This window comes from Phodopus roborovskii, unplaced genomic scaffold (genome assembly GCF_943737965.1).
Source record: "Phodopus roborovskii unplaced genomic scaffold, PHOROB, whole genome shotgun sequence".
Classification (NCBI taxonomy): domain Eukaryota; kingdom Metazoa; phylum Chordata; class Mammalia; order Rodentia; family Cricetidae; genus Phodopus; species Phodopus roborovskii.
The window spans coordinates 56,067,470-56,081,618 of record NW_026126511.1 but is presented as its reverse complement, the minus strand read 5'-3'; the positions used below and the strand labels follow the sequence as shown (position 1 = coordinate 56,081,618).

The 14,149-nt window shown below is 37.6% G+C and overlaps 1 protein-coding gene across 1 annotated transcript in view; it reads right to left on the bottom strand.

The window, feature by feature from the left end:
* Positions 1–14,149, bottom strand: part of Pspc1 (paraspeckle component 1) — a 60,250-nt gene that overhangs the window by 23,625 nt on the left and 22,476 nt on the right. The window contains exons 4-6 of the mRNA XM_051195624.1: positions 13,194–13,390; positions 12,133–12,217; positions 674–779 (exon numbers count right to left, since the gene is read on the bottom strand). Coding sequence (XP_051051581.1) covers positions 674–779; positions 12,133–12,217; positions 13,194–13,390 — 388 coding nt within the window. The remainder of the gene's footprint in view (positions 1–673; positions 780–12,132; positions 12,218–13,193; positions 13,391–14,149) is intronic.

Genomic DNA, 14,149 nt, shown 5'->3' with positions numbered 1-14,149 from the left:
AATGTTCAAAGATTTAAACCTCAATTTCTGTGAAGGAAATTCAGAGACAGGAAAATCCCATAGATGAGTTGCTCTAGTTTACATAATGGTACACTGTGTGAAAAGGAAGGAAGAGGAGGGAAGTGCCTATAGACTACAGCTAATGGGAATACATCAGACAACAGGAAAAGCCCACTCTACAGATCAATTCATAGGAGACTTGCACATGTGAGCTTAATATTAACATATGATTAACAAAATTGGATGAAGCTAAATATTTTGTCCAAAATAATTCAGAAAAGGAAATGTACAAGGTAAAAGATTAAGTTCTATGTTTAGAGGTGTTATGGTTGGACACTGGATATATCTGCAACATTCGAAAATAATTACAATGGTACAATGCCAACATCAGGTAGAGCTGATGCATGTATCGAGGTATCTTATTGGAAAAAGCATGTATTCTTTCTTATCAATCAACTAGAAGAACTATAACAATCATTTGTAAATTATGAGTATTACCACTGACAAATGAATGTACCACTGACAAAACATTAACAAAAACCACTGGTCTAACAACCATAAAAAAATTCAGGAATCAGAAAATATACTATTAAATAAAGTGTAAAAACTTCTAAATACCCAGCATACATGCAATCTATGAAATCACTGCTTTGTAGACTTGTATTTTACTTACATTTTCCATATAGTTTGGTTTAAAGCCCTCCTGCTGCCTCCTCAGTTCCTCCTGTTCTCTGTGTCGGATCATTTCTTCTTCACGACGACGATGTTCTTCTTCATGTCTGAAAACATTTTTTAACAAGTCTCAGCACTATGACATTTGAGCCACTAGGTACTTAATTCATGAAAGAAAAAAAAATGATATAATATCTTTAAATTACATAACATATTCGAAATTTGTGGCTAAGAACATCCTAGATTTCACCTATTTTGTTACAAGTCTCCAAATCAAAGAACAGCTGCAGGTCACAGTCACAACATGTGCCTAAACTTCTATCAAGGACTCCAGCCAACTTGGTAGGTAGCACAGCCCTGTGTTCTCATCAGTGCAGCACTGAGACACAGGACCACAATGTAAGTCTAGCATGGACCAGCATGGAGATGAGATGTCTGAAGAAATCAAGGACAAGAGATATAGCACAAGAGTGGTAGAAGACTGGTCTAACACATGCAAAGAATGAACCAAGAGAAAGATTCAGTCCAGCATGAGGGGAGGATGGAAGAAGGGAGAAAAAAGGAGAGAGGAAAACAGTGGGAATAAAAAGTGCAACAAGAAAGAGTAATGGGGTTAAATATGTCTAAAATATAATATACACAGGTAAAAATGTTATAATGAAGTGTGCTTTATATATAACTAAAATATGCTAATAAACTTTCAAATAAGGAACTAAAAATATATCACCACAAAGAACCAACAAAACAAATGCTGCATAGCTGGTATTATAAATCCTTTTTTCTCTATGTTCATCAACCCACTAGGGAAAATCCCTAGAATAGCCAATACAAACCCTGCAATCATTCATTTACTGTCTACTTTGGGAACACAGTAGCAAAGCAGTTGAACTAGATTAACGCGGTTAAATAAGGACCAGGATAAACAAATAGGCCGAATAGATGTTTATTCAGGGAGAAATAACTTACAGCCTAGACAGATGAACACCAGGAAATTCAACCCGATCCTCTCCTGCCTGAGTCACACCAAAAAGAGAGCCTTTCCTGGCTCCCCTCCGACCTCCTTCCACAGGTCACTCCGCCCATTGCTCCACCCCCCCAATGGGCGTGGTCAGTGCCACCGACGGACTATCTCACTACAATTCCCCTTTTAGTCTAAAGAAAAGATTTAGGCTTAATACAAAACTATATACAAAACAGTGAATAACACTACACTACATAGATATCAAGACCTAACATAGTATTACTATTTTATCCTTTTCAAGAAACATTTACTATGTCTAGAGAGATAACTCAGCAGTTAAGTGCATCCAAAGCTCTTACAGTAAACCCAAGTTCGACTTTCAGCACCTACAGAGTGGCTCACAATCATCTGTAAACTACAGTTCCAGGGGTCCCACATCAGCCTCTGACCTCCACAGGTACCAAGTGTACATGTGGCTCACATACATACGTGCATACATACATGCAGGCAAAATACTAAAACACATAAAATTACATAGACACACACATATACCACTGACAAGGCTGCTTGTAGACCTGGCTGTCCTGACACTTGCTCTGTGTACCTGGCTGACCTCAAACTCATGGAGATTTGCTTGTCTCTGCCTTCCGAGCGCTGGGTTTAAACACATGCACTACCACTACCACCCAGCCAAAAAACATTTTTAAAAAAGAAAAATATTTGGGGCTGGTGAGATGGTTCAGATGTTAAGAACACCAGCTGCTCTTCCTGAGGTTCTGAGTTCAATTCCCAACTACCACATGGTGGCTCACAACCATCTATAATGAGATCTGGTGCCCTCTTGTGGATTGTAGGCATACATGTAAGCAGAACACTGTATACATAACAAATAATCCTTAAAAAATGAAAAATAGTGACATTAAGAGGAAGCAAACATCACTATTTTGTATGTGTATAATAACAATAATCACCAGGTGTTGGTGGGACACACCTTTAATCCCAGCACTAGGGAGGCAAAGGCAGGTGGGTCTCTGAGTTCAAGGATAGCCTGGTCTACAGAGTGAGTTCCAGGACAGGCTCCAAAGCAATACAGAAAAACCCTGTATCCAAAACAAAACAAACAAACAAACAAAAAACCCAAAAAATAAATAATTAATAATAATAATAATAATACAATCATGAAGACAGTAAACATGACAATACTAAAGTAATATTTTCATGCAGTATTGGCATTAAATCAAATCAAACTGAAATATTTGTATCATACACCCATACAAGTAAAACAGTAATTTAAGTAGAGGATTAAACAGTAAAACTACGTAAAAACAATGGCAGCAGCCAAGCACTCAAGGCCAACCTGATCTAAAAATAAAGTTCCCAGCCGTGTCCCAAAAAAAAAAAAAAAACAAACAAACACACAGAGACAGAGAGAGAAAATAGCTAGTGATCCTACAGCAGTACCAAACCACCCTAAAAAACCTTCGAAAACTTCTCAAACTGCAAGATACCACCGAATAGTTTATGAACAATTTTAGCCACAAAAATATATGATTACTAAAGCATTTCTTCCACTGCTAGTGGGTAAACTCTCATGACAAAATTTCTAGGGCGGGAGAGATGGCTCAGAAGTTAAGAGCATTTCCTGCTCTTGCAAAAGATATGAGTTCAGCTCTCAGCATCCATATAGAGTGGATCACAACTGCCTGTACCTCTAGCTCAAAGAAATCCAATGTCCTCTTCTGGTCTCAAGAGGCACTTACATTCATATTCATATTCTCTTTTTTTCACTCCACATCTACATAGACAGACATACCTAAATCTTTAGAAGAAAAAGAGCAAACTTCCTAGATTTCTAGTCATCTTATCTTTTTCAGATTGTTATCTGTCCAAAGTCTTAATCTATTATACTCATTTACAAAGTAAACAACATAAACCTTAAGAAAAAAGGGAAGTCGGGTGGTGGTGCATGATTTTAATCCCAATACTCAAAAGGCAGATCTCTGTGAGTTCAAGGCCAGCCTGGGCTACAGTAAGGCAGTAAAGGCTACACAAAGAAGCCTTGTCTTTCCAAAAAAAAAAAAAAAAAAAAAAAAAAAGAGGAGGAAAGCTAAGCATGCAGGTGCAAACCTATAATCCCAGCACTCAGTAAAACAGGAAGTTCCAAGAGCTTGAGAATAGCCTGGGCTACATAGTCAGTTCAAAGGTGCCTGGACTCAAAGCTAGACCTTGACAACAAAACAAGCAAGCTATAGTGACAAAGTCAGACAAGTGGGTTAACTTCTTCCATAGACATCATTAACATATTCAAGTTTTACTGTTAAAATAATACTTTCAGTTTGATAGGATGGCGGCTTAGTGGGTAAAGAGCCACTTGTTCAAGGTGGCATTGGTCTAATTCCAGTGCTCCTACAGTGACTTAAGAGGCAGAGACAAGAGAATCCCCAGAAGCAAGAGCTAGGTCGCCTGTTATACACAATCATAAACAACAAAAACAAAAGAGCTTCTATCCCAGAAAAGATGGAAGGCATGGGCAGACACTCAAGATTGTCCTCTGTCCTCCACAGGCACACCATGACTTAAATGCATTCACACTCAGGCTGGAGAGAAGTCTCAGCAGTTAACACCAGCTACTGCTCTTCCAGGGGTCCCAAATTTAACTTCCAGCAACCATATAGCAGCTCGCAATTATGTGTAATTGTAGTCCCGTGGGATCCCATGACTTCTTCTGATATGTAGGCATACATGCAGATAAAACACCCAAATACATAAAATAAGAACATCAATCTTTGTTAAAAAAAAAAAAGTACTCACACTGACACATATCTCCCTACCCACACACCCAAACACACAGATTTCATATTCATATACTAAGGAAAACACAAAGAAAACTTTCTTTTTTAATTTTATTTGGTTTTTCATTTATGTTTGTTTTTTGAGACACTGTTTTGAGAGAGTTTTTCTCACTTGTTTTCTGGCTGTCCTCTTTATAGACCAGGCTGAACTCTCAAACTCACATAGATCTGCCTGCCTCTGCCTCCCATTACTGGAACTAAAGGTGTGTACCACCATTACCTGGCCATTCTTGCACTTAAAAAAATATATATATATAATATATATATATATATATTATATATATATATATATTATTTGTTTGTTATGTATGCAGTGATCTGTCTGCATGTATGCTTGAAGGCCAGAAGAGGGCACCAGATCTCATTGCAGATGGTTATGACCCATCATGTGGCTGCTGGGAATTGAATTCAGGACTTCTGAAAGACCAGCTAGTATTCTTAACCACTGAACCATCTCTCCAGCCCCTATGCATTATGCCTAAATGTATGCATGCAGGTCAGAAGAGGATACCAGATCTCATTATAGGTTGGTATGAATCAGATCCCCAACACTCAAAAAAGATGAGTGCACCAAGTATACATCTGTAATCCCAACAATGAGAGAAGGTGCATTTGCAGGACAAATGATGACATCTGATATCTTCCTTAGGATCTCTCAATTCTATCTATTGAGTGGCAGGGTCTCTTGTTTAATACAGAATCCATAAATTCAAACACTATAGACAACTCAACATATTAACTCATGCCCTGTTTCTAATTTCTGCACACCAAGATTACAGGAAGGCTACTAAACCTGGGCAGCTTTAGTAGGTACTGAGGTTAAAAAACTGAGTATCTCAGGCCTGCACAGCAAGTACTTTATTCACTGAGCCATCTCCCCAGATATAAAAATCACCATATTCCTTTTCTCTTCTTTCTTTCTTTTTTCTTTTTTTTTTTTTTTTTTTTGGTTGATTTTTGGAGACAGGGTTTCCCTGGGTAGCCCTGGCTGTCCTCCAACTCAGAGAGATATACCTGCCTCTTTCCCTGACTGATAGGACTAAAGGTGTGCACCACCACAACTGGACACTTTAAGTTTTCATAAAGGCAGAGTTTATTTCTTTTGTCCACTACCTTACTCCTTATACAACAATGAAATAGTTTTTTCTAATGTTCTTACAATTATAGAAAACTTACAACAACAGACTTCATCCAACCTTGCTTAGTATTGGCATTACAAATAACCACCATGCAATCAAGAAGGAATGAACAAAGGGATATTGTTAGCATCAACATTTTTGTGTTTTTGTAATGGTTACAATTTTTAAAATCTTACTTATATATCTGTGTGTGTGCATAGGAAATCAGAGTAACAAGTTACAGAAGTGTCATCATCTTCTTCCATCAGGTGGGCTCCAAAATTAGAGCTCCTTCATAAACTTCATCATGCCACAAAGTAAATAAAATCTTTGATTCAACTTTCATCAGTGTCCCTATCTTTATCTTCCCTGTATTTTAAGGCCTTAATAGAATTCTATACTGCATCTGATTATTATCTCTCCTATTTTACATTTATATATTGGGGGTGGGGTAGATATGTACTACATCTGACAAGTCAAAGACAGGACAACCTGTGAGAACTGGTTCTTAACACTGAATGATTTCCAGGGTTTAAACTCAAGTCACCAGGCTTAACAAACTTCTTTACCACTGAAACATCTTGGTAATGTGATTATTTCTCTTCAATCTCTCACAGTTCAGTGTCTTTTAAGAACTAGCCCCCATTTTTGAGCCAGGCAGTGGTGGTATACCTTAAATCCCAGCACTAAGGAGGCAGAGGCAAATGGATCTCTGTGAATTCGAGGCTACCCTGAACTAAAAAGTGAGTTCCAAGACAGGCTCCAAAGCTATGCAGAAAAATCCTGTCTCTAAAAACAAACAAAAAAGAAACAAAAGAAAAAGAACTAGCCTCTGTATTTTAATATCAAGGACAATTTTATTAAGATTTCAAAAATAGGGCAAAGAGGCTATTTTCAGTTGCTAGTAAGAAGGAAATGGAGACATACTGCCAAGAGAGCAAGCAGTTTTCTCAATAAAGGAAGGCAGGCAGATGAGTGGGCAATCAGCAGCATAGTTGAAAGGGTCTAAGTAGAGCCTCAGAAGAAATGGAAGAGAGTGTCAGGGAAAGCATGTCTATGCTCTGACCACGTATCTCAAGACAGAAAGGAAACAGAAAGGAAACAAAAAGTACTCAGAAAACACAGACGGGCTGCAGAGATGGCCTGACAAATAAGAATGTTATTGCTCTTACAGAGGACCAGAATTAGATTCCTAGCACCCATGTTGGGTGCTCACAACTCCAGGGATCTGAAGCCCTAATCTAGCTTCTGTGGAAAGTCACATGCACATACACAGAAACACATGCATATAAATACGTAAGTCTGAAGAGAAAAGCATGCAGGCTGCAAGGCCACATGATAGAAGCTCACAAGTGACTGTGTTCTTTATCTATTATTTATTTTTGAGACTTTTATTAATTCAGGTCACCCTCAGACTCACAGTGTTGTTGCTACCTCTCAGGGAGTAATTTGCTTAGAGTAATAGGATTACAAACATGTGCCACTACTACTTTTGTTTTGTGAGTGTTTTGTTTTGTTTTAACTTTGTATTTGTTTGTGTCCATGTATTCCACAGCTGACACCTGGAGGTCAGAATAACTTTTGGGGAGTCTCTGACCTTTTACCTTGTTTAGACTGGGTCTTTTAGTTCTCTCTTCCTACTGTACCCTCCAGATTACTGCACGTCCCAAGAGTCCATATTCTGCTATGTTTGCCTTCCATCTTGAAGTAGAAGTACAGGGATTAAAGATGCCAGTTGTTGATGGCACACACCTTTAATCCCAGCACCCCAGCACTCAGGAGGCAGAGGATAAGGACCTTTGAGTTCAAGGCCAGCCTCACCTACAGAGACTTCCGGACAGACCCAAGGCTACATACACGGAAAAACACTGTTAGAGGAAAAAAGAGGTTTTTACTTTTAGTCAAGTGTGGTCACACACATCTTTGATCCTAGCACTTGGAAAGCAGAGGCAGAGCCTGGACTACAGAACAAGACCAACACAGGCAGGGCTACTACACAAAGACAAAAAAAAAAAAAAAAAAAAAAAAAAAAGTTAAAACAACAAAAAACCCAACATTTTGGGTAATAACCCAATGTGTATGAGTTCTTGTCTGTGTGTATTATGTGTAAAGATATATAGCCTATGCATGCCTGAAGAGGCAAAGAGAGATATCAGATACGAAGAAACTGAAGTTAAAGAGAACTCTGAGCCACCATGTGAGCGCTAGTAGCTGATTGCAGGATTTCTGCAGGAGGACATGGCTCCTAACCACTCCACTACCTCTGCAGCCCACTTTGACTTCTTTTTAAAGAAAACTGAGGACCACTGAGTCTGTTCAGGGTGTAAAAGTGCTTGCTTCCTGGTAACTCAAGTTTAATTCCTGGCCTCACTTGTGGTAAAACAGAAAACTTCAACAACTTATTCACTGACCTCTACAAGTTCATCATGGCAAGTTCATGTACACAAGCACTCCTGACAAGAGTGAGGTTATGCATATTTGGCAAGAATGTCAGAGGAGATATCATATACTATATCCTTACTGAGAAATATAAACAGAAGCATGATATGAACTATCTCTTTACGATAATGGAAAATTTTGACATTTAGTTATAGTGCTATTAGGTTTCTCTACTTTAAATTTACTACTTTCCCACTTGACCTTAATACAAAACTTCATATGTAGTGATTGTCTATGTGTGGGTATGTGAGTGCAGATGCCCATAAAGGCCACAGCATGCTAGAGGTTGTGAGTTGCCTGATGTGGGTAGGTGCTGGGAATCAATCTGGGGTCTTCTACAGAGCAGTACACTCAGACCAGAGAGACAGACAGCTCAGCACTTAAGAGCACTAGCCACTCTTCCAGAAAACTATTCCCAACACCAACATGGCAACACAACCATTTGTAAATCCAGCCCCAAAGAGTTTGATTCCCTCTTCCTGCATCTAAGGGCATTTCATACATATATATGATATATAAACATGTAGGCAAAATACCCATACACATTAAATAAAATCTAAAAAATAATTTAAAAAAAACTTTGAGAGTACACCATCTTTACCACTGAGTCATCTCTCCAACATAATATACAATTAAAATAATTATTTTTAAATATATGTCTGTGCACCACAGGCATGTAGTGTCTGAGGAGGCCAGAAGAACTGGCTCCTCTATATCTGAAGTTATAGATGGTTGTTAGCTGCCATTTAAGTTTCAGAAAGGAACCTAGGTCCACTGAAACAGCAGCCAGTACTTTAAACCTCTGAGTTATCTTTCAGGCACTCACCACATAAACTGTTAATGATCTAAATTTTATTTGTATTAACACTATGCAAAAGTCTTGTTATTTAAAGTTTGCCCACTTTCATACTGATCAATAAATATCTTCTGGATATGGCAAAGGACAGCTGGACAGCTAGTCATAGGGAGATTGAAGCAAGAGTACCTTCATGGATTACACAGTGAGACACTACCTCAAAAACAAAAAAATGTCTTTTCGATGCTTACTATACTATTTACTTATCAGTGACTTAATTTCTTTTATCTTTTTTTTTTTTAACTTGACAAACAAAATTCTACTGCAAGGAGTTGCTCTTTTTCCATTATGCATTTAACTGCCCAATATTTTTAGCAGTATAGAACTAATAGGAATTTTGTTCTATGGTTTGAAAGCTAGTGATCTCAGTGTCTTGTGTCTCAACTGCTCTTCCTCTCTCCCTTTTGGTGAAACTGTTGACCGTGAGAAGTTCTATCATCTGACAAAATCTATCCTTGTTTTCAGTACTTCCTTACCATTGATAGATTTGTTCAAAAACCTAGCTTTGTTTTACTACAGAATGGCACATCAAGAATGTGAAAAGTAGGTGTGCTCACTATTCCTGACACACTGCTTCTAGGGCCATTCAGTGAATAGTGCCATGAAAACATTAGTTTAATCACATCTTTATACCTTTGCATCTACCGATCAATACTAAAATCCTCTGACCTCAGCCAGGCGGTGGTGGCGAATGCCTTTGATTGCAGCACTTGGAAAGCAGAGGAAGGCAGAGCTCTTGTGAGTGTTAAGGCCAGCCTGATCTACTTATTGAGTTCCAGGACAGCCTCCAAAGCTAGAAAAACCATGACTCGAAAAACCTAAAAGCACCCTCTGACCTCATAGTAATGGTCTAATCAATCCAGCATACAGCATTTATTTTTCTTCATTCTCCAGCAATAATAACCTGGGTCTCATACTACAGTTCCTAAAACGTTCACTTAATAAAAAATACACAATGATGGGTGTGGGAGTGCACACCTGTAGTCTCAGCAATTGAAAAACTAAAGCAGGTTAGGCAGCCTGTAGTATATAGACTCTGCACACATTCAAATATGTATGCCCTCCACCCACACATGCACACACATAGAGTACATAGACAAAGTAGTGCAGAAGTGCTAGCCTATACCTTTAAAAGTAGAGTAGAATGTTTGGCTTTTCGTTGTTCGCCCGTGTGTGTAACTTTTTTTTTTAAGAGTTTGTGTGTGTTTTCTTTTTTCATTTTTTGAGTTTCTTAAGAAAATTGAGTGGTAGACTGTATTCCCCAATATTTCCTCCCACACCCAAAGCCACACAATTTACTGTTAACAAGTCCACTAGAGTGAGACATTTGTTAAAATCCAGGAACCCCAATGACACATCATCATCTGGAGTTCAATGTTTCTGTTATGGCTCAGTTTTGGTGCACATGATGCAGGTTTGAAGAAAGATAAAATGTACTGTCCTACAAAGCAGTTTTACTGTCCTACAAATCTGATTTCCTGAAGAGATGACTAAGAGGTTAAGAGCACTTGCTGCTTTTTGTGGAGGACCTGGGTTCACAGAACCCACATGGAGACTTACAACCACCTCTAACTCCAGTTTTCAGGGAATCGGATGCTTGTTTCTGGCTTCCACTGCATACATGCAAGCACTCTCATATACACATATAAATAAATAATCTTTAAAACAATTTCACACATCTTCATCTCCACTCATTAACCTCTGACAATCACTGATCTTCCCATCTCCCTAGCTTGCTATTTCCATAGTATAGCTATTGGAATCATACAATACCTGACCTTTTCAGATTGTGTTATTTTACTTAACAACAAGCATGTACGATCCCTTCTATGTCTTCTCCTGGCTCGATACTTCATTCTTCTACAGTGTATGGCAAATATTCTATTGTCTACAAATTTCAGCTTATTGTAGATCATTCTTTTTCAAGGCCAGCTGCAGCTACATAGTAAGTTAAGACCAGCTTGGGCTATGTTTGAGACCAGCCTGAACTACATGAGACCTTGTTTCAAACCAACCAACTATACAAACAAACAAAAGATTACTTAGGTTCCAAATGACTTTTCACTGTGACTATGTTATTCAGTTCTATCAGATTCAGGTGTTATATTTTATGTCACAATCAGGGTTTTCTCCATACTCTATTTCATTTTGCTTTGTTGTCTTAGGGGGAGGGTGTGAAGCAGTATCTATAAGATACATTACTATGCAAAAAACCTAGCTGACAAATTGATTCAAATAAGGTTTTAAATACTGAAAAAAGTTTCTGTCCTTTTGCAAACTGAAAAGATCTGAACCTGTTCATATAAAAACAACAAACAAACATACCAAAAAAAAAAAAAAAAAAAAAAACCCACATTGTTTACATAAAAGAAACTGTGAAGTGTTCTCCTGAAGTAGGAAAAGAACTTTAATAGTTCTCAAACTCTGAGGTGCATTGAAAGTTAAGAGTAGTTCTCAACCTGGTGATGCTCTTTGCCTGCATGTATGTCTATGTGAGGGTATAGGATCCCCTGGAACTAGATTTACACAGTTGTGAGCTCCCATGTGGGTATTGAACCTGTGTACTCTGGAAGAGAAATTAGAGCTCTTAACCCCTGAGCTATTTCTCTGGCCCTTTACAACTTTCATATGGTACTTTGAAAGCAAAAAAAATTCTCGAAACAAAAATTTCAAAGTTTGTTTCATCCATCATAACTTTGTTGAAAACAGTAACTTACACTTTTTGAAGCTTAGAAAAGTCCCTGATTTTAATCCCCATGCCCTAAGCAGGGGATGTGGCTCAGTTGGTAGTGTCTGTCTACCACACAAGAGCCCAGGTACTACATAAACATGAGCACAGTGGGATTTGGGGAAAGGAAGGCTGCAAGTTCTAGACTTTGAAGCCAACCTGGAAGACAACAGCAGTGACAACTCAGTCCAGGTTACATAGTAAGAGCCTGTTTCAAAACAAAAGCAAGCAAAACAGCAGTCTCTGGGCAAATTGCTATCTCTGGGCAAAACAGTCTGGCAAATTGCTGAGCATTTTCACAATAAATTAAATGCAATTCTTAACTCCAAAGAATATGCAATCAAAGTACTCTTAACCAGGTAAAGAATCACAATTGTAATTTTCCATGTATGGACAAAAAAAGTTTTCTTCTATATTTTTAGCATTTTCACAACTTGAATGAATGATATGGGAATTTTATCAACAAAACATCAACTTAAATACATTTATGATAGGTATTAATTTACCTCAGCTGTATTTGTTTCCGTTTCTGCAATTCTTGGTTTCTAAGTTCTTCCAAACGTCTAAGTTCTTCTTGACGTCTCATTAGATCTATAAAATATTACTACATATTAGTATTTTTTTAACCTTCCTTTTCTATGTTTTCACATCCAAAAGAGGAATGTCTATTACTGGCACATATAAGAGCTAAGGAAATACTGGTTCTACTGTTTCCTTGCTACTTTTGTTCAAGGATTTATTTTTATCTTATATGTATATTTTAGCTGCAAATATGTATGTACAACATGAATTGCTGGTAACCAAGGAGGCCGGAAGAGAACATTAGATCCCCTGGAACTGGACTTAACAGTTCCAGTAAGCTATAGGTACTGGTCTTCTGGAAGAGCAGCTTTCACCCTCTTCACTGCTAAGACATCTCTCTAGCTACCCTTTTGTTTTTAATCTTAATTTTTTATGGGTTTTCTGAGATAGGGTCAAACAGCCTTCCTTCCCTAACTTTGAGGTCCAACTTTGAAACAAATCCACAGCCTTGTGTAGTCTAAAAAAAAGTGCTCTCCCATTCAACAAAAATCATAGCTCCACTTTGGTGTTCTTTTGATGTATAGTAATAACCTTAAAGATAATGAGCTTCAAATTATAGGAAGTAGCCAGGCAGAGGTGGCTCACACCTTTAATCCCAGGTCTTGGGAGACAGAGACAGGTGGATGTCTGTGAGTTAGAGGCCAGCCTGGTCTACAGAGCGAGTTCAAGGACAGGCTCAAAAGCTACACAGAGAAATCCTGTCTCAAAAACCAAAACAAAACAAAAAAGAAAAACAAATAAACAAAAAAAGATTAAAGACTGTGTCTCTAAAACAACCAAAAAAGTTCTCTGGGAAAAATTTTAACTAATATACTGAGTTATGACTTTGTTTCTTCAACTCCTAATTGACACGTGTATACTAATACACACAAGCAAAACTTTGTAAATCCAAGGCCAGCCTGATCTGTCTACATATCAAGATCTTCTCTCCAGAAACACAACTAACAACAAAATGCTAATGCATGTCAGTGGCACATCTCTTTACCTTGCCTCATTAACATTAACTGGTGTTCATGTCTAGCTGCTTCCATCTCTGCCTCCAGTTTCTCTTTGGCTTCTCTGATGTTTCTATCAACCTGTTCACGTTGCTGCTTTTCCATTTCATCAAGAGCCTTCCATCGAGATGCATATTCAAATTCAAATGTCCCAGGTTGAGCAAACCGTGGTGGCTGTTCTCTTTCCCTATATTAACATTTAAAACATACAAAAATGTAACTTAAGAGGTAAAAAAACACTAAAGAATATAACAGCAATCACTCAGTGGACATTTATAATATTTATGGCCTGAACAATGAGGCATTCTACATTATCTCATGACAGTGTCATGGAAGATTCTATATACATGAATTTATGAAACTTCACAAGTGTCCAACAAGTAAAGAAACCATGATTCAAACTTTACAAAATATAGTGCTCTAACCTATGTTATTATTAATACCTCCCATAAAAACTTTGTTTTCATTCAACTTCCACACATACTAAAACGCGCAATATACAAACTCAATGAGCTCTAAGTATCAGATTTTCTTAGTAATAAAAATGGTGTTATGTACCAAGTCAAGTAGCTGGGCTAAAGATAACAAACTACTCTATCTATAGTTACATATTTAATAGCCATGCTATTATAAGATATCATTATCAGTCAACTGCTGTTATCTCAGATATATAATTACTAAAATATATAATTTATGGCATATAATTAAATTATGCATATAAATACATATATAAAAACATGTATGTACATATTTTCAAAAGTCAAATAATAAATGTGCAAACAAATGACTAAATGAAAAGCAAAAATGGGCCTATGGTGGTGGTGCATGCCTTTAATACTAGCACTCAAGAGGCAGAGCCAAGAGGATCTACATAAGTTCAAGATCAGCTTGGCCTACAAAGTGAGACCATGTCTCAAAAAAAAAGTAAATACACCTGAAATTCAAA